The sequence below is a fragment of the Equus asinus genome, chromosome 1, assembly GCF_041296235.1.
Source record: "Equus asinus isolate D_3611 breed Donkey chromosome 1, EquAss-T2T_v2, whole genome shotgun sequence".
NCBI lineage: Eukaryota > Metazoa > Chordata > Mammalia > Perissodactyla > Equidae > Equus > Equus asinus.
In genome coordinates this window covers 101,071,868-101,098,074 of record NC_091790.1, presented here as the reverse complement: position 1 = coordinate 101,098,074, position 26,207 = coordinate 101,071,868, and the positions used below count along the sequence as shown (strand labels likewise).

Sequence of the window (26,207 nt, the reverse complement as noted above, 5' to 3'; positions counted from 1 at the left end):
GCCTGTGTATAAAATCAGATTCTGAGGAGTGAACTCTTTCTATGCTAAACAAACCACTGACTGTGGGGACATACGGCAAACGCTGTCAGAAAACTGAAGGTGGCACGAGCTACCTTTTCCTTCTTGGCGTTCTCCATCCTGGCTCTGTCATCCAGCATTTGGACAGCAGCCAGCCCACGGGAGCTGGGCCCCCTCAGCCGTCCCCGACAGGTCTCCGAAGCAGAACTATCCCAAGGCTTCTGCCAACCAAGGGTCAGGTCGGGCCTGGGTGTCTGGGAGACTCCGGCCCACCTCCCGGCTGGCCTGGCTTAAGGTTCAGTCAGAGTCTCCTCCTTTCCATTGTCCACTGGCGAGCCTTCTCTTTGGGCCACAGCTGGGACCCTTCTCCATGGAGGCCTCGTCAGGCCAGGTGTGGTAGGGGCAGGGCCATCGCTGGGCTCTGGGGCTGGTCAGCACTAGTCAGTTGTCTCTCCAGGCTGTGCTGAGCTGTGACAGCATGGTGTCCTCCAGACAGACTCAGCAGAAAAGGTCCTCTCCCGTCCTGTGGCTGGGGGACAGCTTTTGAGTCATTAGGCCTCAGGTGACTGTGTTCCTCTCACACCCCAACCTGCTTCCGCGGCGCCCAACACTTCCTGCTCCGACCAGGTGTGAGTGGGGACTTTTCTTGCCAGGGCCTCTGTGCTCCTGCGAGGGCCCATGCTGCCATGGCAACCAGGAGCAGTCCTCTGCGCTCACGCCCTCCACCCTCAGCCGGACTGACCATCCTGTCATTAGAGCTGCCATGCAGAAAACTGGGGCTGATGGCAAAAGGCCTCCATCCCCATCTCCATAGCAACAGCCCAATCGTCTTGTCACTGCAGACTTTGCCACCTGTCCAGTTCCCAGGGCAGGGTCACAAGGTCTTCCAAACTCACGTTCTAAGGAGCAGAGGCTCCCGTGAGTCTGGGAACCAGAGGAGAGGGAGCAGACAGCTTGGCCACTGGCAGTGCCGCACGTGCCCGACCACCCTCAAGCTTTGTCACTGCCTTCTCTGCCTACTGTCTTGAAACCTGAGCTGGAATAGCGGGCCCAGCCAGAGCAGAGGCCCGCAGACCTGGGTCCTCACCTCAGGAAGCAGGCACACCCACTCACACCTGCAAGTGTGAAACCCTGGGAACGGAGCAGCAGGCCTGGGTGCTGGAGCTGACTCTGCTCAGGAGAGCCACTTAACCATCTGGAGCAAAATGTGGGAACCCAAAAAGGATCTTGACGGTGTTTCTGGCCCAAGACCCTGAGGTCTGGTGTGTATTTTATACTCACAGTGCTTCTCAATTAGGACCAGCCACACTGCAAGTGCACAATGTGGCTGGTGGCTGCGTATTGGAAAGTTTTAAGATGTGAAGCTTTCTGCCTGTGCCTCTTGGGGTGTAGCTGCTGTCGAGAATGGGCTCCCCGCCAGGGGAGATGCCGTGACTTGTGACTCAGGCTGCAGGCTCTGGCCCCTTTTGTTTAGTGTCGTCCTTTCTGGCGCACGGGATGAGGACAGGAAGGGGCACCTTTTGGTGCTCTTTCTTTTGCTGTTTGTGTCAGTAGCAAATTGTCTGAATGTAAAAGTGGCCTTTGGTACCCTGCCAGCCTTGGCCTCGGCTCTGTCTGTGTGCTGGACACCTCTCTGTCCATTCCTCCGCTGATTCCACACTCTTTGTTTGTGTAACTTTTTAGTTTTTTGATATCTGATGAGGCAAGCATCTCTTCTTTTTTTCTACAAAATGTTCTTTACCAAGAGCCTTTTATCTTTCATATAAACCTTAGAATCTACTCATCCCATTCCACAAAATAATGGTGTTGATAATTTTGTTGGAAATGCATTGAATTTGGGGAGTCATTTCAGGGAACCGACATCTCTATAACGTCAAGTTTTCTGATTCAGAAATATGGTGCATATGGGTCCACCTTTACGTCCTTCAGGCGAAATTGTCATAACTAATATTGATTAAAACATTTACAGTTCACAAAGTACTTACTTTTGCCTTCATTCTGTCATTTGATCAGACAATCTGGGGCAGCAGGCAGGGTGGTATCATCATCGCCACCTTCTGATGAGGCCGTTGGGGCCGGGGAGGTGGAAAGACGGGCTGAGGTGGCCTGCAGTGCTCACAGGTTTCTTTGCCACAGCCTCGTGCTAAGGACAGGGGCTGAGGCAGTCTCTCACGCAGAAGTTGCAGGTTCCGCCCTATAGCCTTGCCCTCTGTGGCCACAGTTGACTGGAATGTCACCTGATCCTAGGGCAGCCACACCACACACTGGCCAGGGCCTTGCGGGTGGCCTCACAGGAGATATTTACTCGACAGGGACTACTTGAAACCGTGGGTGGGTTTGTAGGGGACCTCAAGTGGCAGAATGCACTCCAGCTCTCCCAAAGGCAAGTCCTGCCTCTTCCTCCGGGGTAAGGCAGGCTGCAGTACATTCCTGGCTGAAGAGTCTGGGGAGCGCGGGCCGGGGGCTCTCCAGGACTCCTCTTGCTGTCTTTCCCGCCAGTTGGGAACACTTGTGCTTCAGCTCCTCATCCTGCTGGGCCCCCTCATGGCCGATGGATTGTGCCCCTCTCCAGGGTCCACCTGCCCGCCCTGGGTGCATCTCCTACTCCTGCCCTCTGTCTTTGTGTCATCCTAGTGGAAGATTTGCCAGGGAGTTCATATGAACATATGTATTTAACATTTTTTGTTAACCAGAATTTTGTGTTGACACTGTTTGGGGTTCACTGACCATCTTAATCTGGAAACCCCATTGCTTCCCTCAAGGGTCAAACACAGTCTTAGGCACTGTTCTGATTGGACCGCTTACTGCACAGTCAGCAGATGGCCTGCATTGACGGGCTGAGGCCTGAGTCATGTGCCTTTCTTTAACCAATTGCTTGTGTTGATTGGCTCAGAATTCTGGATGCCCAGGTGAGAACAGGGGGGCCCTGGAGGGGGGTATGTGGCAGGAATCAGAGGGGGCTCAGCAGGGTGCATTCAGGGGGTGCTCAGAGAAGAAACTCAGAGGGGGCCGAGGGGTGGGGCTCAGTGAGGAGTTTGTGGGCTAGTGGGGAGGGGGTCTAAGGTGGTGCCTGGTGTGGTGGACTGGCGAGCTCAGGGAGGGGGAATGCTTGGGGTGGGGCTCAGCATCCTCTCGAACACCCGAGAGCATTCAGATTCTTTAGGATGACTTTTCCTTTGTGATGACTCCCATCCAGCTTTCTGTTTTTGGGGTCCTGAGGACTGGGCCTCCGTGGGACCCAAACTCCTCTTTGGTGATGGCCAGCCCCAACCCTCTCGAAGAGCCTGTGCCTGCCCTCCTGCCCCACTTTCTCTTCTGCAGACTTTCTCCTACTTCCTGTGCGGGGCAGCCCCACAGTTGTCAAGGTGACATCCCCATGTCATGCCCCTGGCCTAAATGACCCTGTGTCCAGCATGGGCTACACTGCCTCCCAGCCCCGGAGCTGGAGAGGGGTGGTCTACTGGTACAAATACTGCTTCTGAGAAGCCCCCGCACAGGAGGTAGTTCTGAGGGCGCCTGTCTCACCATTTCCGAGAGCTCCCAGCTGGCTCGCCTGCCCACGCCTGTCTTCCTTGGCTGTGATTCCCGTCCTTCCCACTGCTTCCGGGTGAACCTTTTCATAGTATACTCCTGTCCTTTCCTGCTCTGACATCTCCTATTCCCTCACGTCTGTGTCTATCTTCCTTGTGGCCTGGAGAAGCCGATGGGAGCCAAGGATGCCTGGGTGAGGTAGTGAGCAGCATTTCTGGAGGCTGGTCTGCTGACTGATGGCATCAAGTGTCTGCTCCTCAGGCTTGCTGAACTGCTGACGAGGGACAGGAGAGGAAAAATTCTCCTCTGCCCTCTTTGGGTCTCCAGCTGGGCCTAAGAATTAAACTGACATTAAAAGAAGAAAAGTAGACAAGTTTGATTAAAATTTTTACATGTACATAGAAGCCTTCACAAGAGAAAGCAGACCCCCAAGAAGTGACCAGAGCAGAAAGCTTTTAGACAAAGAAACAATAAATTTGTGAAGAATTGACAAGACAAAGGGGCTTGGGCTAGGGAGGGTAAATTGCTAAGAAGGGACTAGAAGATGAGAGTTGGTTTAACGAGGTTTATTTGTACCCATTCTTCTTGGCCTCCATTCATCTCTGGTGATGAGAAGTTTTCCTTCCTCCTGGTAGAGAGAGGATACCCTTCACATGGGAGTTTAATCTCCTGCTTTCAGGAATAAAACGGAGGATCAGAGTTCCCTCTTGCACCTACTGTTTCTCAATTGCTTTAACTCAAAATAATCAATACATCAAAGAGACGCATTTAGGGGTGACATGCTTTGAACGCCTTTGGAGACCTGACCACATCAGTGGCCCCTTTCCTGTGTCATCTGTGGAGACTCATGTTGCATTTACAGTGAAAACAGCCCTGCTGCCCTGGCCTTAGCTGACTGGACAAGGGGGCGTGAGGGGGAGGCTCCTGCGTGGCAAGGATGCCTCTGGGCTGGGCCTCCTCGGATATGCCCTTTGGCAGCTTTTACTCAGCTTCCTGTGGGGTTCCGCTGTCCAGCCAAACCGACACCTCATGTGAGCTGAACATGGCCTCGAGGGTGGGTAGGTGCCTGCACAGAAGGGGTGAGCTTACAGGGCCTAGGCCTTTTCTCATGGGCCACGTTGCTCCAGTTCCATCAGCAGAAGAGCTTTTCTTCTTGGGCCCAACACACAAAGGGAAGCCTGGACTCCCAGAGCTGCACCCTCCACACTCCTGTGGATGCTGCCTGCGTAACATCGGTGCCTCTTCCCTGCAGCCTTTTCTATCCCCATAATTTCGGACTGACAGAATAGTTGCAAGAACAGTACAAAGAACTCCTGGATACACTTCATCCTGACTCCTTAAATCTAGTTGCCATATTTGCTTTATCCTTCATTTATCTATAGATGTAGAGATATAGAGATAAAGAGAAGTCTGAGCATTTAAGAGTAAGTTGCAGACGTGATGTCCCTTTACCCCTAAATACTTGTGTGTATTTCCTAAAAACAAAGAATTCTCTTCCATAACCACAAGGCAATGATCAAAATCCGGAAATTAAAACAGATACAATACGGTTCTCTAATCTGTAGACCTTATTCAGATTTCAGCCTACAGTCACACCTGCACTTCCCACAGTCTGCAGAACGCCTTTAACCCACTACGATCTCCCTTCCTTTTTGTCACGAATGATAGCAATATACATAATCATCATTGTTGTTACTTATTAAACATCTCCTGTGACTAGAACTTGGAATAAAATGCCTTATCATTCCCAGCAATATGCCTATGGAAAGGGTCTTTTCTAGTTTTACAGAAGAGAGAGACTCAGAGAAGTTAACAGTTTGTTCGCTTTTGTGGTTTTGTGGTTTGTGGCAGTGCTGGGACTGAATCCAAGTTGGGTGGCAGCTGGGGTGATGGAGTGGAAGGTGGGTCTTGCTTTTCAGTAAGACGGATGGATGAGCTTGGGGAATTCGCAACCACATAGACCGAGCGTGGCTTCCTGGGGCAATGGAGACTGAGCAAGGCCAGAGAGGGGGAGAGCTGCCAGGAGTGGAGCTGGGCTGTGAGCAAGTTTGTTACGTGTTTTGGTGTGGACATGTGTACCTTATTAGTGATTTCCTTAACCTGAATCTCAGTTTCTATGTCCGTAAGGCGGTAATAATGTCTTCCTGTTTTTGTGAGGATTAAATGACGTAACACATGGAAAGTGCTTGGTGCAAGGGAAACTTCAGGACAACTACTATTATGTGTCAAGTGAATACATTTAAGTCTGTTCCAACCAAGCACTGTCCTCCCCGTCCTTTTGTTACAACTTTCCAGTGACAAAGGAAAAGGACTCCTGGGATTTTCTTCAGAAACCGCTCTCGCCTGCCCCCTATAGGGAAACTGTGTCAGTGCAACCGAGACTGGGCTGCACTGACCGCTCCCAGGCATCTTGTGACACTGCCTGGCACACTAGTGTGCCCACATAGCTGGCCTGACATTGGCCAATGACTGTTCTTGAGGTTTAGTTCCAAAAAGGAGTGGATGTGGAAAAGCCCTTTCCACCGTCTGTGCTCAGAAATACCCAGGGAAGAGAGTTGGTGAGGAAGGCGGGGAGTGAAAGGGCGGGTGGTGGGAACTTCCTTCAGCCACAGCAATACTTAGAGCGATGGTTCTCTAAACCGCTGCTCCCCAGGGCATATTGGCAATGACCAGAGATTTTTGGTTGGGTAGGGTGTTACTGACATCTAGTGGGTACAAGGCCTGAGATGCCTCCTACAATGCATGGTTAGCCCCCAGCAACAAAGAATTATCCCACCCAAAACATCAATAGTGCTGAGGTTGAGAAATTCTGATTTAGAGTAATATTTAGAGTGATCCTGTTGGTTTTTCAAATATACCATCCCTTTCCCATCATCTCAGATCTGGCTGCTTCTAGCGTGATAGTGTAACTTTACCGCCAACTTCCAAAGACAGAGGTCCTTATATGTGTGTGTCCTGCAAGATCCGGATTACGTGATGCCATTTAATAAACAAGAAACAAGCACGATGTAGTACCCGTAGAGAACCGTGCCTCATCCATCCCTATCCATTGACCAAGCATTATTTCAATCTCAAGCAAAATGAGGTTTTCCAAGTCACTGTGCATCAAGCTGCTCCCTCAGTGTGGAGCTGAAATTCTGCCCCTTCTGAGGTGAAGCGCCTCTGCTGCCACTCTGGGAGGTCAGCAGCTGGCCTCCTAAATCAGTGCTTAGACAGTTGGTTTCACAGGGTGGGCACGCCCGAGCCCTCACCCCTGTAGGCTTGTGCTGAGGGGTCCTGTGTGACCAGGAATTCGCTCCCACAGGGCAGGAGGAAGGCCTGAGACATCGATCATCTGAAAATGAGAGGCATGCCTTCACATCCCAAAGGAGCCTCTAGAAGAATAGGTCCCTGCCCTTCACTCAAAAGATCTGATTTACAGAACACTCGCCAAAAAGGCAGTTCGCCCATAAATCAAAGCCCCTAGTGTCGGGTCTTCAAAGCACTGGAGTGAGGGTGCTATTTGCGTCTCACTGCGCGGAGCGAGGCCCCGGGAAAGAGCTGGACACCTCCACACGCCCCAGTAATCCTGGAGGATTCCCGACGGCCCAGAGGGGCGGGGCCGAGCGCACGCTCACGCGCAGCGCCCCGCCCCTCGCCTGCGTGTTTCCAGCCCCCTCCTTTCTGCATCCGGGGCACGAAAACCCTCTGTTAAGCTCTCAGGAGGCGGCCCTGGCCGGAACCGGAAGTAGACCCCAAGCCAGGAGGAGGGAGCCGGGAGGAGGAAGCCGGCGTCCGACCCGTCAGCAGCCGGCGGTGGTCCGAGGGGCGGCGGCCGCGCTGCTCCTTGCGAGCTGGTCCGGCGGCCGGCCCGAGGGCGCGGCGCCATGAAGCTCTACAGCCTGAGCGTCCTCTACAAAGGCGAGCCGAAGGCGGTGCTGCTCAAAGCCGCGTACGACGTGTCCTCCTTCAGCTTCTTCCAGAGGTCCAGGTGAGTGGGCCCGGGCAGGCGGCGCCGTGGCGCCCGGGCGCGGAGGCCTCAGGGTCAGGATCCTGTCGGGTCGGGTCGGTCGGGTCGGGGGAGGCCCGGGATCAGAGGAGAGTCCAGTTCGAGGGTGGCCCGGGATCACAGGAGGGTCGGGGTTGGGTCCGGGGAGGCCCGGGCTCGGCCTCCACCCTGGCGGTGGCCTCGTCCTCGGTGTGCGCGCGGTACCTCTGAGGAATTATTCTCCTTTCGCTCGAAAAAAGGTTTACACCATTCTAGAACATACTCCCGTACTCACCGTTTTTCAAATTTATGTCGTATAAAAATTATAAGAGGAATTGGAAAAAGTGCACATTCCGCAGGTTCACGCCCGTAAGTTCTAAACTAGTAGGTTAAGGCCCGGAAATCTTTGTTTTAAACCAACACCTCCCACCTAGTGATTCTGCCCCAGGCAGCTTAGGTGCAACACCTCGAGAGCCCTGTATATATTATCTGGTTGGGCTTTCCAGCAATTCGGTGTGAGAGATGTGGATAGACTCTCCGTTTGATGGATGAAGTCACTGAGGCCCCCCGAAATTATGCTACAACTAGCCAGGACTGGAACTGAAATTGTGTGCTTTTTATGTTTGGGCTCTAGTGATACAAAAGAATTCTATCCTGAAGATTTAGAAGGAAGCATGGGATTTGCAGGGCTTACGTGCTTTTAAACATTTCTGGGGCAGTGTAATTTCAGGAAAGTGTGTGTTAGAAGTACCACAGATGCTTCCAGCCCATTTGTGGGGGTCTGGGGGCCAGGGTGGCTCAGGCACAAAGAAGGACCCTACAGAGTCAGTGTCTGGTCACCCAGTCTCCAGGTCTGGGGTGATCTGGATTCTGTTCATTGCTTCAGTGCAGTGATTTTGTTCTTGATGAACAAAACAAAGTGGTTTGCTGGCAGGATCTAAAAGAATTCCTGTTGTTATTTTGTTGAAATTTTCTGCTTCTTTTGGGTCTTTTTTGATACTTAGCATTCTTTACCATCGCCTCTAGTTTCTGCTCTGTGTTGCTGCTTTCCTGTGATGGAACTTTTGGTGCCACCTTGGCTGACTCTGATTCTTTTCTTTTTCACTGCCCATGTATACCAAAGATCCCCAGAGATTTCACTGTCGGACTTGCACCTCCCTAGTTTGGGACACTCATGCCAGTTTCTGATGATTAACACGACTGCAATACTATAGGGACATCTCTACTTGCCTCTCTTAAAACACTGTGTCTTCCAGCTGAGCTTATTGTTTTCCTCATAAGGCCTCCTCACTTCCAACCTTCCTGCCTCGTGATTACAAGACCCCGAGTTTGAAACCTTCCAATGGTTTCCCAGCTTTTCTGGCCCTTGTTTGCAGCCTCTCACATGAATCGATCTTTCCTTTGTCTAATTACAGTCCTACTCTAAGCTCTGTTTCTTTTTCGTTTTACTACATGGGTTTCCTTATTTGGAGTCTTTTTCTCTAAGGGATTATTCTGACCATATCACACTATCAAGATAATGGTAGCTAGTAATACTGTGCACCGGGCATGTGCTAAGTGCTTTACACAAAGTAACTCATTTAACCATCACAAGGAATCTTGATTTTAAAGAGGAGGCCCAGTGCAGTAAGGAACTTGCCTGAGTCACACATCTCTTAAGTGGTGGAGCTAGGATCCTAGCCGGGGCAGTCCACTCCAGAGTCGGGTCTTCACTCGTCTTCTCTGGCTCTCAGCGCAGTGTCAGAAGTTTACAGATCTGCAGGACCCCAGCTCTGGACTCCGAGTCAGGATCCTGCCCTGATGGCTCTGTGGCATTCCCAGTCGGAAGCTTCTTTGTCAGCCCCTGGCTGAACTGGTGTCACCTGTGACTGTTCCTTCTGGCCACGTCTCTCTGTTGAGCCCATGAATCTCTTCCTCCCTCTCAGTCTTTGTACAAGCCGTCCGCCATTTCCTTGTCTTGGCTGAGCTGTTGCCCTCCATTCCTTCCCGAGTGCCCTGGGCGCGTACCATGGAAGAGGCCCAGCATTCACTGCGAATTTGTGTCGCATTGCAGTGTTCAGCCTGTGGCTCAGCCATCACTGGCTGTTCATCTGCCCCTTGTGTTTTTCCAGTGTAGTTTTTATTTGCCCTGCATCTTGGGATTTGAGAACAGGAGCTGGCTTCTACTTTTCCATTGTGTCCCAAATCATAGTCTGACCAAAATGTTAAGTGGACTGTAGCTGTAGAAAACTCCCCAGAAGTCTGGAAGTGGGCCGTGGGTGAGCTAGGTAGCAAACAGATGTGGTTGGAATGGTCGTGGTGATTTGTAATTGTCTGTATTTGTGTTCATTTGCAAAGCGTTTCTTATTTGTTACTAAGGTTGGGAGGGAAAGGAATGAAGCCAGTAAGCAATTTCTCCTTAGTGTATAAGCTCAGAGGTCATTTTGCATTGTTTGGGGACAAGGTGACGGGAACAGGTAATGTGTGTTGTGTTTCTTAGTGTTCAGGAATTCATGACCTTCACAAGTCAACTGATTGTGGAGCGCTCAGCGAAAGGCAGCAGAGCTTCTGTCAAAGAACAAGGTAAGTGGACCTGCCAACTTGGGAGTTGTGTCCTGGCCCTGCTGCCACACCTCAGGCAGCTGGCAGCTTTCTCAACTCGGGCTGTCGCCTGTGATGGAAAGGGCTCCCAGGACTCCACTCCTGTGCTCCCTTGTTCTCTCCTTCCTCCCCCTCCTCCTCTTTATGCAAAATTCTGTGCCCCGTGCGTGCGCTCTAAGCTGCCTACTGAAGATGGCCCCCACAGCTTGGACTCACTTAAGATTACGGTCTGACTCTCCTGGAGCGATGAGCAGCCTCTCTTCTGTCCCTCTCTTCCTCTCCAGAGCTGTAGACATCTCAAAAAACGATTTCCAGCTGGCCCTGCTGAGGCAACACTGCATTCTGTGCTACTTTGATTTTTGACTAGGAATCTAAAAGCTCATTTTTTACTCTTGAGCATTATTTTTTCTTCATAATTCAGCTTTCCTGTCAGAATTTTTAGGCATTTATTTTATAGAGGCCAGTGTTACACAGACAGATCAGGGAAGGTGCATGTGAGTTTCTTCAGGCAGAAAGAAGGACCGTCACACGTGGCGCTGACATTGGGTCGCGCAGTGTGGGGGTACCGTGTCGATGGTGCAGGCAGGATCCAGTGTATGTGTTCTGGGTGGGATCCCTGTGTTGTTCACATCCCGGAAGTCAGATTGGATCGTGAACATTTCAGTATTTTCAGTTCTCAGGTTGTGTCTGCCTTCCCAACTTTCTTACTTAAAAGACGTTTCCTCAGACACTGACCGCGTCTCGGGTTGTGTACAGTGTGCACTTTGACTCCGTGTTTGAATCTTATTTGGGAACGGAGACAAAGTGGAGGGTGTCAGTGATGATCCCCCGTCCCTCTCCTCGTCCCTGCTCTCATTTATCTCTGCCCTTTTCTGATTTCAGGGGCTCACGGTCTCTCTCCGCTTTAATTTGTTTTTCCTTGTTTAGCGTTGGAATCTTCTGGGTGAGAGTCTTAAGGATAAGAAGGTTCTTATTCGTCAGCTGTAGTCCTTACATTCCGTTTACCTCAGGGATATGGTTAGCGACATCATTTCTGAATGCTTTCAGAGTGATGAAAACTAACCCCATGGATTGTGACTATTTTGCAGAAGCCCTTGTACAGTGTGTACCTTTTGATAGTTTGATGGCTCCAGCACAGTAATACTGGAGACCTCAGCCAGCAGTGGCTGATTTTTTTCTAGATGGGCCTTCTCTCTCCTCCCCGCCGACCCCCATGGCACCCCACAGAACGCAGCAGGCCAGGCAGGTTTGCTGTAATAAGGAAGCCTGAGGCCCAGAGAAGTAATTTCCTCACTTGGGGCCACGCTTGCAGGGTTTTTTAAGAAAGTGGAGGCTGCTTGGCTTGTCCAGGGTTCCCTCAGTCTGGGAATAGAGCAGAGCTTCAGAGGGCTGCCGAGACTGTCCCTGAGCCACAGTTAAGCCTCACCTGGAGCTCAAGGATATGACTTGGAAAGGCACCTGGGGCTGTGTTTCCTGGGAGGTGTTCTGCACCACAGGCGGCTCCTCTAGACCCTGGCTTGCACACTGGGCCTCTGGGTGTGTACCCGTCCTGGAGCAGGTGTTGGGCATGTTGACGGCAGAGCTCCCATGGTCACTGTCCTCTGTGAGTTCCGTTGAGCTGTGCTGCAGAGCCCCTCCACAAACCTTGCTCAGGCTGGCTTCGTTGACCCAAAAGGCAGGAGCCCAGCATTGGGATGCTTTGACTGAGTTGGGGAGTGAAAAAGTCTTAAAGTCCTCATGTCACCATCCGTGTGTCTGACCTCTTATCTCCTTAGAATATCTGTGCCATGTTTACGTGCGAAATGACAGTCTTGCAGGAGTGGTCATTGCTGACAGTGAATATCCATCCCGGGTGGCTTTTACCTTGCTGGAGAAGGTGAGTTTGCAGTTTGTCTGGACCAGACTTGGGTGGATGAGTGTGGACTGGGGCCAGGGATGATGACAGTGCCTGAGGTATCAGGGATGGAATAGTGTGTCCAAAATCAACTCGTTTTCAGCTCTTCTCCTTATCCTACCAAGAGACAGTCTGGCATTCCTCCCAAGTTCCCTCCCTGATGCTGATTTCTGCCCCTTGTCCCACCTGTGTCCAGGCTAGTGTCCCTGATGCCACCTTGACTCTCCCCGTCTGCCACAGAATCACAGCATCTCTCCTCCTGGGATAGGGCCCTCAGGTCAGCTCTGGCTGTGTTTGCTGCCCCAGGGCTCCCCTCCAGCTGCCTCTCTTCCTGCCTCCACCCTCAATAGCCATGACTTTCGGTTCCTTCTCAGCCACACCAGACTTCATGTTCTGCCCTGTGACTCACCTCCCCTCCGCAAGGCCATCTCTGCAGACACTTCTGTGCTTCTGCTCACGGAGTCCGCTTCCTGACCCATCCTCTGGTTATAGTAGCTCCCTCCCCTGATGGAGCTGGCACCACCACAGGGCTTAGCACCTCTACCTCCATGTTCTTCAGGTTCTTTGAGAGGTGCTAATTACAAACTCCTGGAAGACATTGGCTTCATCTTGTCCCCCAAAACACTAACATACTTATAAGCACATGAAATCTGTTGGTTGCTTAAATCCGAAGGACCTAATTCTTCCCTACCTTTTTTTTTTTTTTTTTGGTAAGGAAGATTGTCACTGAGCTGTGCCAGTGTGTCACAACATCTATGCCAGTATTCCTCTATTTTGTGTGTGGTACACTGCCACACCATGGCTTGATGAGCTGTGTATAGGTCTGTGCCTAGGATCCAAACCAATGAAACCCAGGCCACTGAAGCAGAGCACATGAATTTAACCACTGACCACCAGGCCAGGGCCTAATTCCCTTTCTGAAGAATTGTTTTGGAAAATTAGAGGGCCAGTACTCTTTTTCCTGGAAATTCATAACCTGATAAAGGTGGAAATCTAGTTTATAATCCTAATACTTTTATCATTAACCAGACGAGGTTCATCTCAGGCTGGGCATACTTCATGTTTAAATCCCAGAATATTTAGGAAGGAGGAACTTGAGCCTAGATTTTCCCCTTGCCATTAGCCTCCGTCCTCTTCCCTCCTCCCTGGGCCCCTCTTTTGGGTAAGGCCTTGGGTCACACCCTGTTGCAGTGGGCGCCAGTGAGGGGCGATGGCAGGTATTGAGCTCCCTTGTCTTGCAGGTTTTGGACGAATTCTCCAAGCAGGTCGACAAGGTAGAGTGGCCAGTTGGATCCCCTGCTACTATCCACTATGCAGCCCTGGATGGTCACCTCAGTAGATACCAGGTAGGGAGCCTTGTGTACAGACCACGTGGCCCAGAACCGTGTGAAATGGAAAAGCCAGTAGTTGTGGTAGTTGTGGTTCTGGGTGACTTCCTGACAGCCTTGAGGTCAACATGCGTTTGGAAAATACAGGGACCCACATTAAGGCCAGGAACCTGAGCTCCTAGGCAGGCTTTCGTTTCTCTGGTGCATGTTTGAACAGCCCATAGTTTTTAACTTGGAAAGGTGTGTTTGGCTCACTCAGGTTTGAGCTTTGTTTCTAGGTGGTCACTCTAGTCTTGACATTGTTCTTATTTTTGGCTTTTTCCTAGAACCCCCGAGAAGCTGACCCCATGAGTAAAGTACAGGCTGAACTGGATGAGACCAAGATCATTCTGGTAAGCAAGAAGGTGGGAGGGCAAGGCCGCAAGCTGAGGGCAGAAAGATTGGCCAGCGATCACGCACGCAGTCCATACTTGTTTTAATCATAGCTGAAACACTTTGCTGAAAGTGGTAGTTGCCCACCCCTCCCCATGCATCAGAGGCTTCAAAGCCAGACTCACTGAGACAGCTCCCTGTCTGTGCGTCCTGCACCGCATCTTGGGTAATGGCCCCCATTCTACTAGGGGCTCAGCTGGGAACCAGCGTGGCCCTTGTTCCCCACTCCACTCCCTGTCTGGGCAGTTCCTCGGTTCAGACGGTCTGAGCTCTGGTACTGCCTCCTCACCACCAGCGCCTGCCTTAGCTTGTCTCAGAGCCCAGTAGGTGCCTCACTTGCAGGGTCTGGGTCACAGTGGGCGGACTGAAACGCAGGCCCCTTCTGGAAGAGCGAGACCCGTGCATTTTTGTCTGAGATCTCCTGGTTTGTAACTGCTACTTCAACTTTTTTTTTTTAACTAAGCTACCTTGGGCACCCGAGCAGCATCTGTTTTCACCTCAGGTTTGGCCTCTGCCTCACTTCTGCCCACTCCGGTTCTGTCCACCAGACAGTAGCCATTGATCCGTTACTCTTCTGCTTCAGGTCTTTCAGCAGCTCTCACATGAGGTTCAAGATCAAGAGCAGACTCCCTGACAGTCTCAGGACTGGGCCCTGTCCCTGCCCAGACCTGCCCAGCTCCCACGCAAGCATCCCCCGCTCAGGCCTCCCACGTACTTGGAGGCTACACCAGGCCCTTTCTGAATGTCACTGTGTTGTCACTACTTGTTTGTCTGTCTTCCTGACACGTTTATATGAGCTCCCAGGACTGGGAGCTTGTCTTATCTCTACATCCCTGCTCACAGTACAACAGCTAGCTTACACCACTGCCCAGCGATTAATGGGCCCTATGTGAGAGCATATAAAGCCCAGAAAAGATGCCCAGAAAAAAACCCTGCCCCAAATATGAAACTCTTGTCAACACTGGCTCAGTTTTCATGCACATTGGTGTCTCCTGGAGTTGAACTCTGGTCTGGGGCGGGACCCAGGAGGCTGTGTCTATAAAGAGCATCCCAGGGGCTCCAGACATAGGTCTTCTGGCCCATGCTTTGAGTACTGTGGTGTTGGGGCTTTGGGATGAGAGTCAGCTGTCGAAGTCTCAGGTGTCTCTCTGTCTCTCACGTTTCCCCACGCTTTCTAACCAAGCCCCATCTCTTCCTCTGCTGTGTCAGCATCTGAGGCTGTGAGCACACAGTGGGGGGACCCCCATGCCCTATCCTAGCTTCTCTTTCCACTGCAGAGAGCAGACGGGTCACATCCCCCAGCCCTGTTCTGGCTGCATCTGGATTATTGGTCACACTACTTCTCATCCCGTCTTAATCCAGTTAACTTTTATGGTGGAAATCTGAGTTGCTCTGCTGTGTGTGGAGATAAAGGAGACTCTTGTTCATTGCTCATTCTGTGCCATCTCAGGCGCACATTTAGGTTCATGCTCCTTGCTCTGAAGAAGCCTCTGGGGGCCCTGCAACTTCTGCAGCAGTGGCCGTCTAGGGTGGAAGCCAGCCAGCCACTTCCTGATGACCTTGGCAGTGGGGCCGCGGGGTCTTCTGAGGGCCTCCATCCCATCTCACCCCTTCACAAGGGTCTGCGTGCATGCTCCTCCTCTCTAAGCACATAGATGCTCCTGCAGGTTTGGTAGTGACGGCGTTTCTGCTCAGTGCCCCTCTAGGGATGGGGAGAGGTTCTGGCCGATGGGAATATATGTGTACAAATGCAGATAGAAGTATTCTCTTCTAGAATGTGGTTATCTACGCCTGTGCAGTAGAGAAGTCTTTGGGAAGTGCTCTGTCCCAGTTAGAACCTTCTAGATTCCACAGGAAGGTCACTAGGTCCTGTTGCATCCACAAGTCTGGGACACTGTGTCTTGATGCTCACGTATGGGGGAGGAGCCCAAAGGAAGTGCTGTCCGTGATTGAACTTCGCAAGGGGCTCATGTCAGCTCACTTTGTGAACAAAGCGTTCTTTTTCCTTTTACCTTTTCCCCAGCACAACACCATGGAGTCTTTGTTAGAGCGAGGCGAGAAGCTAGATGACCTGGTGTCCAAATCGGAAGTGCTGGGAACACAGTCTAAAGCCTTCTATAAAACGGTGAGTACCGGCCCGCTGCTCCGGGCACCCCTCCAGAGAGCTGTAGAGCCTGCTCGTCCCCTGTGCCCTCTCCACTGAACAGTCTTTGAACCGTCGGTGACGAGCGGTGAGAGCAGAAGAGGGGGCTGGGGCCCTGCTGGAGGGAAAGCAAGCAGAGGCTTTGTGCCCCCTGCTGCTAGGCTCCCCCCAGGGGACAGAAGCTTGGTTCAGGTTCTGGTCTCTGGGACTTCACCTCATTCCTGCCGTCTGCTCAGAGAGATTCCTAGAGAGGTTCTTGTGCCTCTGGTTCATTTCCCTGTGACGGAAGCATTGTGCCTTTTGGACAGTGGTGGGCTGAGTTTACTTGGTCTGTCCACACGTTTGCTTTCTTGTGGGCCTTGGAGGGAGATGGCCAGTGGGGTTAGGGGTATCTGAACAGGTAGTGAGAGAGAAGGTAATGGGCCCCACGAGCCAAGTGGGAACCTCTCTGTTCTCTAAAGACATACTCAATAAGAAACACCCACCCTGGGGTCAGCATCATGGGGAGACAAGGGCAAAGCAGTCAGGCACTCAGCCAGTCCGCCTTACACTGCATTCTCTTTGTACCTGGCTTAACAGCGGCGATTTTACTCGCTCTTGACAGTGTTAATGGGGTATGGACAAAATGATCTTGGGGGTGTGAACTGATTCAAGACAGCTTCCCTCGAGGCGTTGAGGACAAGTGAGTTGTTTCTCTGTCTCTCCTTCATGGTTCCAGTTCTTCTGTCCAACTCAGTGGTCTGGTTCCTGAAGACCCTAGTAAAACCACCCCCTTTCCCGTGGAGCGCCCTCTGCTGTGCGTGCTGAGGTTGGGGCTGCTGGCCTTCTCAGCCTCTCTCTTCAGCTTCTCTTTGTTTCTTTCAAGGCCCGGAAACAAAACTCGTGCTGTGCAATCATGTGAGGGCAACCATCGGAGGCCCCTGCCCTGGAACGTCACCGTCATTCACATCAGAACTGCAGCCCCTGGAGACACAGAGCTGCCATGGAAAGATCCTCAGTGGGGACAGACTCTCATTTTTCACTTTGGAGCTCCTGGGAGGAGCCGAGGGGTGGTGGAAGGGACCTGGGGGTGGGGAACGTTCAAATTCACATGTCTGGTAATTTTTGAAAAGATAATTTGAGGCCCCCAAAGGTGTATTTTTGGGCCAAATGAAATCATAAACTCTCAGTGACTCCTGTAGATGTTCAAGGGCTCGTCTCGAACACCCTGGGAAGGCCCTGGGCCCCTGACTTTGTGCGAGGACCCCGGGGAGGTCAGAGCCAGCTCTCTGTTGATCCCTCAGTATGCCTTTGGGTTTTATTTGTACATTAACTGTATTAACACTCCAGTAAGTGGATGTGCACCCTGATAACACACCTGGGACAGCACAGAGCTTGGGCGTGGCTCTCGGGAAAGAGCTGGGGGCTGAGCAGGGCATGGGCCAGTGCTTCAGGGCCAAGGACTTGACCGAGGAGGAGACAGTCATCGGGCTTCACAAATTCTGAGCTGTCGTTTGCATTTCTGCTGAGATTGGCTTCTTCTTGAGGGCAGAGCTCATCTGGCAAGTTCCACAAAGATGTCTGGTGGGTGTTTGAAGGGGGAGGCAGGGAGGCACCTGCCCTGACTTGGAGTTCGGCTTTCAACATCTGGATCACAGCAGTGTGTGCTGCAGTCTCATGATCAGTTTTCATTTGTCTCTGGTGACAAGACTGTCTTGGCAACCACTTGGGGCCTGCGTGTCTTAGCAAGTGGCCGTTACTGGGCACCAAGAGAAGGTGCCAGCTGGCCCGAGGACTCCCAACACCATGCTTGTGGTCTGAACCAGCAGCCCCCCAGCCCAACTCCAGTAGGAGCACTGCTGAGCCCCCCAAGCAGCACGAGGCCTATGGCTCTGAGGCCCAGCCCTGGAAACAGGCACGCAGAGCAACCCAGGTGTTGGCCCAGGAGGTTCCGGGCCCCTCTCTGTCTGCCCGGTCCCTCAGGTCTTCCTGCCATGTTCCACAGTGCCTCCTCGTGCCCTGCTGTGCATTCTGAGGACACAAGCTCAAGATGTGCCCTTGGGACCCTGTCCCCACAGAAGCTCCTGCTAGGCTGGCGTCAACTAGTGCAGTCTTGTCCTTGGGGAGCCTTCCTTGAGCATGCTGGTTCTTGCCCTACCCAGGAGGTCCCACTGCCCCAACAGAAGTGCCAGCAGCCCTGAATTCCCTTGCTGGAGCCTGAAGGTGAGATCTGTGTGGCTTCTCAGGATCCCACATCTAACAGGTTTACCTGCCCACTGCCCTTGTGTTCTGGGCACTGCTGGTCAGGATTTGGCCACCCCTAAAGTAGCCTGCCATGTGATTCTTCTACTGCCGTAGAAGCCCCTGGGAGGCACAGAGCTGGCCTGCCCATGGGTGCCTGAGATGGCTGTGGCCTCCCCAACCTCCCCTTGGGAGTGATTGGGCCGCCTCCGACCATCTGACTCTCTTGCCTTGGAGGACGCAAGGGAAGGGGTGGAGGTGTGGACTGCGGGGAGGAGGAAGCAGGACCTCAGCACAGTGCGTGTCTGGCTGCCCTTCCAGCTGGGCGGCGAGGGTGGGCCTGGCTCACGCCCTCTGCCTGGCATTTTCCCTCTCCTGTTGTATTCAGATGTTAAATCATTTGGCAAAGAGTGTATTTTAATAACTGCTGCCTAACTTTTCTCTGTGTTCTGTTTGAGAGGTTTCTGTCTGGATAAAGTTGTTTGAAATTCCAGAAATGGTCCTGTGCTTTGTTTCAGCCTCAGGGCCCATTTCATCGGGATCCCTGCCCTTCCCTGCTGTGTACCTGCAGTGCAGGCTCCACGGCACCCTGGGGCAATTCTTGTCCAGGGGAGGCAGCATCTACCTTTTCCCTGTAGGTCCAAACTGGAACCTTCTTTCTTTCAGACCTTTCTAGCAGGATCCAGATGAGGGAGCCCCTGAGTAGAGAGAAGCCCTACCTGTCCTTGAGTCCTGGGCCCTGGTTCTCACTACAGCCGGGAAACCTGCCTGGGAAGCTGCCTTGCAGCCACAGAGCTGGGCCACACAGATGGAAGCTCCTCAGGAGCCGGGGCCAGGCTCTGCAGGTGTGTGGGAGCATCCTGTGGTCCTCTGGATCCTTGCAGACCGGGGAGGCTCAAGTCTGGTCCTAGTTTAGGAATGACCTCGGTGGCTGGTCAGTAGAAGCTCTCTGAAGACCTCACAGCCTGTTTCATTGCTGGCCCCAGGCCTTGCTTTGAGCTTCCTTGTGACCAGTGAAATCAGAAGCAGCTTTGGGATTTCTGGCTGGACCAAGTGCGCCAGGTCACAGGTACCTGAGGCCCAGGGAGGTTTGTCAGAGCAGTTGCTATTTCAAAGTGACGAATGAATTAAAAGTCACTGACCTCCCTCTGTCTGTAGCCCTGCATGCTGTCCCACCCCACATGCACCAGGATGGTAATGGCAACATCTCACTGCAGGGCTCAGGATCTGCAGTGGCATGGGGTGGGGTAGCTGTGTCTGCCCAGAGGGAGGCCTGGCCTGGAATGGCTCCTCAGATTACAACCCCAGATACCAGGCAGGACAGACTCCGCACTGGCAGACTGTCCTAGATTCTCTGCCTCAGCTCTGGGATCCGCCGTGGTGCACCCTGGGTCTGGCCCTCCCTCCCACTTGCTGGTCTGAGAGCACATGCCAGGTGCAGCCCACGGACTGAGAAGCTGACGTCAAGGTCCTCCTGGCATGTACAGAGGTGTCTGCAACCAGATGCTGAGGCTGGAGGAGGAAGCTGCCCTGTCCTAGTGGACAAGACAGAAGGCCCGAGGTGGCCCCCGGGGAACCATCTTACCTGACGTCATTTGGACCCATGCGGTGGGCGTGTTCGGTGTCTAGGATTGTCTTGAAGCCCATGTTTCTGTCCTAGCAAAGCACCAGGCATAATGTCCACACAGGCAGTGGCAGGGCCTGGAGGTCAGGCCTGGAGGGGAGGCCATCCATCTCCACATGAGGTTGCATCCAGTGTCCCAGCAGGGCCGCCCAGGTTCTGGGAGGGAGAAGGGCCAAGAGGCCTACAAAAGGGCCAGCGGAGCACAGGTAGGTCCCAGCAGCCCTTGCCCAGCTGGGCCTGAGTGTCTGCGGCCGTGCAGTCAGGTGGCCTTAGGGCCAGACAGCCGTGCAGCCATGTCGGTCAAGTGATCAGGTAGGTCAGATGGCCATGTGGTCAGGGGGCCATGCAGATATGTGGTCATGCAGCCACGCAGTCATCACTAATAGTTTGAGGGTGGGTGTTCCCGCAGGAGGCCTCGGCAGGCTTTGTGTCCCCATGGTATAGGGGTACAGTGGGCACCTGGTTGATGCATCCCTCCTGAGGGACAGGCCAGGGGCACGGAGGGTGGGGCAGAGCCTGAGGACCCTGGGCCGGGGGGGGTGGGGGTCACAGGGCAAAGGTTTGCTCCCGTGCTGGGGCTGAGCTGACCCTGGGCCTTGAGCCCTCCCTTCCTTTAGTCCAAGCCATTGCAGGGCCTTTGTACCTGGTGTCCCTCTGTCTCCCAGATCTCTGCTCTGGGCTCCTGTTTGGGCCTCCTTGGGGAGCCTCTTTGGGCCCCTGTTGTCATTGCCTGCCACATCATCTTTGCATCCCAGCAGCCACCACTCTGCTGTGCCTAACGTCAGTGTCTGACATCCGTGCTGGCTTGTGTGCTGTCTGTCTGTACAACCTAGAGTGTGGGCCCATGGAGCAGTCCTGGTGGCCAAGGGTACTGCATGCCACAAGAATCTGTGGCCACATGGTGAGCACAACACTCACATGGAATGGATGGGTGGAGGGAGAGACTCAACAGGACATGGAGGCTCAGTCCTGGGGCTCTTCCCACCTAGAACTGCCCACCTGGCTTTGTCTTTAGAGGCCACGCGGGTAGCTGGAGAGCTGGCGGTGTTGGGGCTCAGGAGCTGGTTTCACTTCCAGCATTCAGTGCCAACAGAGGACTTGAGGGGACCAGAGGTGGGGGTGGGGGCGGCTGGTGGAGCTGTGGCCTGGGAGCAGTCAGGCCCTACCTGGGCATGCTGTTCACCACAGCCAAGCTCAGGAAGGTCTGGTCTGGGGCTTCTGCAGCCCAGGCTGGCTCAGGGCCCACGTGGTGGAGGAAGGCCAGGTTGTGGGGTTGGCAGGGTCCTGGCATAAAGTACCAGCTGCACCTGAAGCCGTTTGTCCTGGTTTTCTTTTATTTGCAGTTTCCCGAGACAGAACAAAATAATTTTTGTACACTTACAAGGCTCAGAAAGAAAAGACAATGAAACTCAGCAAAAAGAGAGAAGAGGAAAGGCCGGCCAGCACCGCGGGCAGCCGACCCTGCAGGGCGGGCTGCCGCCGCCGCCACACGCGGACATCTAGCTAGAAGAGCGGGTGTGGCTTGCGTGTGAGGGGTCATGCAAAAGAACTATCCCCCAGAAAAAAATCCCCAAATTATCCCAGACAGGCAGCTTCGTGGAGATACCAGGTGGGGGAGAGGAGGGGAGGAGGCCCCAGGAGGGGAGGGTGGCCAGGCCACACGCTGTCCACGGTGAGCCCTGCCGCTGCCCAAGGCCCAGGGAGCCTGGCGGATGTTTACCCTGTGTCCATGGGTGGGGACAGCTGTCCTGAGCACAGCTGTGAATGGGCAGGTGAGTGTCTGTCGATGAACAGTCCCCTTGGAGATCAGCATCCTGTGTCCTGCTCCCCACTCTGTGCCCTCCCTTGGCTTGATTTGTGGGAGAAGATAAAGAAAATCCTTGTTGAAAACAATATGAATTGAAGAGGGACAGGTGTTGGGAGAGGGCCCCCACATTGTGGTTGCGGCCCCTGGCAACCCCCAACCATAACGCAGCAGGCCAGGCCAGACCCACCCCACCCCGGCCGATGGCCCTCTGCTCTCTCTGCCACCATCTGACCATGCAGCCTGTCCCCGAGCATGGCCATCGTGTCCACCACCAGCACGCAGGGGGACCCCGAGGTGAGCCCAGCCCGCCGTCTCCACATCTCGGGGTCGCCGTCACACACTGCAGCCTCCTCGAGCCCAGTGCGGCCCTCCTTCCCTTCTGCTCCAGGCCCAGACTCTGAAAGCAAACACCTGCCTGGACCCCCACCTCGGCCGGGAGCCAGGGAGCCACCTGTCTGCCTTCTGCCTCCTCTCTCCTTTCTGCGTCATGACCAAGCCCAGAGCCCTGGGGACTCGAGGCCCACGCTGCTCTGTGGCCTCACAGGCGGGGGGAAGGCGGGCAGAGAGGGAGAGGCACCCTGAACGGGAGGGAGGCCAGCCCAGGGTCCCCTCCCCACGGGCTGCAGCCAAAGGTGTCTCCTCAGCACGTCTCTTGCCAGGTGTGAGGTCTGAGAGGATGTGTCCTCTCTGCACCTCCCTGACCCCGGAAGGACCAGAGCTGGAGCCCTGGGCCCACGGAGGCTTCTCGGAGGGCTCGCCGTCCTCCTCACACTGCTCCTCCATGCTGGGGGCGCCAGAACCCCAGCGCCGGAGGAACGCATGCCTCCGCCCTCCTGGAGGAAAGGAAGGGAAGCAGGGGAGACGACAGCGACTCAGGCCCCCTGCGGCCCCACAGCCTCCCCAGAGGACACCTGACGCTGCTGACAGCGAGCCACGCACGCAGGGCAGGGAGGATGCGATGCCTCGGGGGCAGCGCCACCAACAAACACTGTTCCACGGGCGACAGGCCGCTGTGGACAAGTTCACTGCCCCGGCCAGTCCCGGGGCCAGGAGCAGGCAGACACGCGGAGCTTGGGCAGGGAGCGGCCGGTCGGTTTGAAGCCCCACAAATGCCAGTGATTTTTACACCTTTTTCCTTTGTTTTTTTTTCTGTTTCATCCAACATCAATTTTTTGTGTGTGGTTGTCGTTGTCGTCTTGTTTTTAAAAAGAAATCACATCTGGTCTTGGTTTTCTGCAGACACAGGCACCAGGGGAGGAACGAGGCAGACACAAACATGCGACAGGCAGGCCGTGCGCCCGAGGGCAGCTGGGCTCCAAACATCGAGTCTGTCCCGCGAAACCGGCAGCAGCTGTGAAACGGGGCGGGCGCAAGCGTGGAATCAGCTGCCCGTGCAGCTGCTCCCTCAGACCCCAGGTTTGTCATCTGCAAGGTGGGCCCCCGGGCAGCTGGGAGAGGGGCCTGGTCCTGCAATGCTGCCACAAGAGGCCTCCCTTTCTGCCCAGGAGCCAGCGCTGCCACAGTCCCCACCGCTCCCCGCTGCTTCCCAGGTGCAGCTGCCCAGGCCGCGGGGCCCCTCCCGTGGGTGCTCACCTTCACTGCAGCGGGGCCACGGGTGCACCCGAGCAGTGGAAGTGCACGTTCTGCCACTTGCCGTCGCGGCGGTGCCACACGCGGGTCTCCTCGGACTGGCTGGTGCGGGGCCGGCCCTGCCCGTCGATGTACTGCGTGAGGCGGATGTAGGCGATGCACGCGGCGTCCTCGCCGATGACGTGCACGTGCGGGTTTAGGATGGTCGTGTGGATTGGCTTGCTGTTCTTGGCTAGCACTGCAGGCAGGCAGGCACTCGGCATTGGGCATCACAGCAGCTCCCATGCCCCACCCTGGCCAGCCTGGCCCCCTCCGTGAGCCCAGCACCCCCTCCAGGAGGCCGGTTCCATGGCTGGTATGGCCTGGGGGCCTCTGCCACAGGAGGTGGAGCCGGGCTGGCCAACCCTGCGCACGGGTGGGACAGGGCTTCTCTGAGCCTCTGACTGAGAGGCCCGGGTGCTCTCTGGGGGGTGCCGCCCTCCTCCCCACCCCAGCTCCCTCACTCACAGTTCTCGAAGTAGAATCTGTGGAAGTCCATGCCTTCCACCAGGTTGCCCAGAGCTTCAGGCTCAAACGAGGTCAGGCCTGGGTCGCAGATTTTCCTGGGGGGCAGACCCAGGTGAGGAGGGGCCCCTCAGAACCCGCCTGGAGTGGGCCCCCGCCATGTGCAGCCCCTTCCATTCACCCCCTCCCTGTGGGGAAGCCGGCAACACAGCCAAGGGGAGGCCCCCACAGCCCACCCCGGGCTGCCCAAGGACCCAGCCCAGGGGCCCCGACTCACGCGTAGGCCTCGAAGTCACCGTTGTTGACAGCCTCAATGAGCTGCTCCGTGATCTTGATGATCTCCTGCTTCCGCGCTGCAAGGAGACACAGCCGCCCAGTGACCCACAGGCCACGCCCAGCAGCCCTGGTGAGGGGCCTGGGGCAGAGAGCCCCAAGCCCCTCACCCTCCTGCCTCTCCTCTCCAGGAGACCCTGGGGCCCTGGCCCCGGCACCCAGACTGTCCAGCTCAGAATGCTCCCTCCAAGGCCACCAACAGCTCCCACAGGTCCAAGTCCAACAAGCTTCTGTCTTATCAGTCTTAAATAACACGTCTTTACATGATAGAAATACTCCATCCACAGTACAAAATGTCTGGAAAATGCAGAAAGAGGAGGCAAAGCCTGCCACAACCCACCTGCGCCCCCAAGTCCCGGGGCCGAGTCCCAGGCCCTCTACAGCTGCGACACTGGGACAAGCCTCCCTGGCACCTGCGCACCTGGCTCTGCTCCCGTAGCCTTCGAACACCCAACAGCTCTCCAGGGAGAGGGCTACTAAGGGCTGCTCTCAAAGCAGAGGGGGATCAGGGCTGCAGTGCAGCCTCCGCGCGAGGGCCGAGGGCCGGGGAGCAGGGAGCGCAACAGTCTTGAGCCTCACCCCTCTCTCCCTGGACGCCCGCAGCCTGCTGGCCTCCCGCTCCCTCTGGTCTCCACCTGTCTGCAGTCCTGGCCCCCATGCTGGCCCTCCAGCATCACTGCCCATCCCGCACCCTCCGCCCCGGCCTCCTCTGGGCTCCTGCCGACTTGGCCTCTGCGCCTAGACAGGCTGGCCCCAGGGTGTTTGCCCGGGGGCCCCCTCTGTCTCTTTAACTACAATTTATTTTCACGCGAAATATCTGAAACCTATGGAAGAAGTAGAGAGAATAATACAGCCCACACCCTGCTGGTGGAAATCGGTATGATTTTCATCTTTACTGTAGATGTTTTTCAAAGAAATAAAACCTAACTTATAGTTGCAGATGCGTGTCCCCCTAAATCTGTTCTCATTCACTCTCCCCAGAGAAGGGCTGTCCTGAGTTACGTGCTTAACTACTTCCGTGCAGAAATATACACACCCGAGCGCGCACACACACACATATCATGGTGATTTCTTAAAGCAATAATGTGCCTGTGGCAAAACTGAGACCCAAGAAATACACTGAAAGCAGGAGCCCATCGCAGCCGGGGCCCTGGGGGTTACTGTAGACACTGGAGAAGAACAGGATTACCTTTTGACCTTGTTCCCAGCACAGACATAGAGGAATCTTGTCAATTTGCTGTTTTCTTATTTAACTTGAGGGGTGATTCCGGTCTGAGGATTTGTGAGTTTGTTTTGCAGAAGAAAGAGAAAGAGAATGCCGGGGAGGCTGGATTCGGACTGCCCAGGGGCTTGTGGGAGTGACCCCTTTGTTTCTCTGAAGCTCCTCCTGCCAAGCCCCTTAGCTCTATGAAACCCCCTGATTTTTGCTCTGGTTAAGGCGCACTTGAGTGAATCCATGCTCCCACCTTCTCGTCTCGGCCAACTTGAATGGGGCCTTTCTCCAACTCCAAGCACCCATGTCTCAGTGTTTGGCTTGCTGTGCATCAGGCACATGAACTTGAGATTAAGAGGTTCAGTACTGCCAGGAGCTGTCCCCCACAGGTTCCTGCCCCGGTCACAGCTACACCAGCTGTGCATGCCTGTGCCCACGGGCGTTAATCCATGGGCTAAATTCCAAGCGCTCGGATTGCTGGCTCTAACGGATACACTTAGCCTTCTGCGACCTGTGCCCGCAGCCCCGGGGGTGGGGGTGGTGCACCCACTCACCCGCCACCACCTCCTGTAGCTGTCTGGGTGCTTCCTCTCCCTGGGATGGGGACCGAATCCACAGCAGAAGATGCTGTGTGCTCTCGCGTGAGCCCAGGCGTGCGCGTGCGTGTGCTGGGAGCCTGGGCTGTGCTGCACGGGCTCTGGACTCTGGACAGTGATGGCAGGTGGAACGCCATGACACCCGAGGAGTTGAGTGCAAGCATGCGTGTGTGTGCACATTGGGGCACTTGTGTGCTTGTGTCACGTGGGAGTGTGGGTACACGTGCACACATGTGCATGCTGTGTGTGCATGTGCGCTGACTGACCTGAAAGTGGGAGCGGGTTTCTCTATCTTGAGAAGGCCCTCTCTGACCCAGCTGCACTTCTGCTACCGTCCTGTTTCTGTTTCTCACTCAACTTTGTGTCTGGACCACTCAGGCTCTGCATCTGCAGAAACGTGGGCCCCACTGCCTGGCAGGCCCTGGAA

The 26,207-nt window shown here is 54.5% G+C and overlaps 3 protein-coding genes across 44 annotated transcripts in view; 1 reads left to right on the top strand and 2 right to left on the bottom strand.

The window, feature by feature from the left end:
- The window catches only part of GCK (glucokinase), a 50,582-nt gene extending 49,996 nt beyond the window's left edge, over positions 1 to 586 (bottom strand). The window contains exon 1 of the mRNA XM_070504083.1: positions 114 to 586. Within this exon, the coding sequence (XP_070360184.1) occupies positions 114 to 158 (45 nt within the window). The 5' untranslated portion in view covers positions 159 to 586. The remainder of the gene's footprint in view (positions 1 to 113) is intronic.
- A 6,615-nt stretch (positions 587 to 7,201) lies between these two features.
- YKT6 (YKT6 v-SNARE homolog) lies at positions 7,202 to 18,610 on the top strand. The gene is made up of 7 exons (XM_014828338.3): positions 7,202 to 7,519; positions 9,996 to 10,078; positions 11,872 to 11,972; positions 13,232 to 13,336; positions 13,645 to 13,710; positions 15,774 to 15,875; positions 16,759 to 18,610. The coding sequence occupies exons 1-7, from the start codon at positions 7,416 to 7,418 to the stop codon at positions 16,792 to 16,794; spliced, it is 597 nt and encodes a 198-aa protein (XP_014683824.1). The 5' UTR covers positions 7,202 to 7,415; the 3' UTR covers positions 16,795 to 18,610.
- Positions 18,611 to 21,049: 2,439 nt separating this feature from the next.
- Positions 21,050 to 26,207, bottom strand: part of CAMK2B (calcium/calmodulin dependent protein kinase II beta) — a 92,557-nt gene continuing 87,399 nt past the window's right edge. For all 42 annotated transcript variants that reach the window (XM_070504005.1, XM_044771174.2, XM_044771166.2 and 39 more), the window contains 4 exons: positions 23,916 to 23,991; positions 23,642 to 23,736; positions 23,138 to 23,372; positions 21,050 to 22,895 (listed from right to left, as the gene is read on the bottom strand). In XM_070504005.1, the coding sequence (XP_070360106.1) occupies positions 23,140 to 23,372; positions 23,642 to 23,736; positions 23,916 to 23,991 (404 nt within the window). In that variant the 3' untranslated portion in view covers positions 21,050 to 22,895; positions 23,138 to 23,139. The remainder of the gene's footprint in view (positions 22,896 to 23,137; positions 23,373 to 23,641; positions 23,737 to 23,915; positions 23,992 to 26,207) is intronic.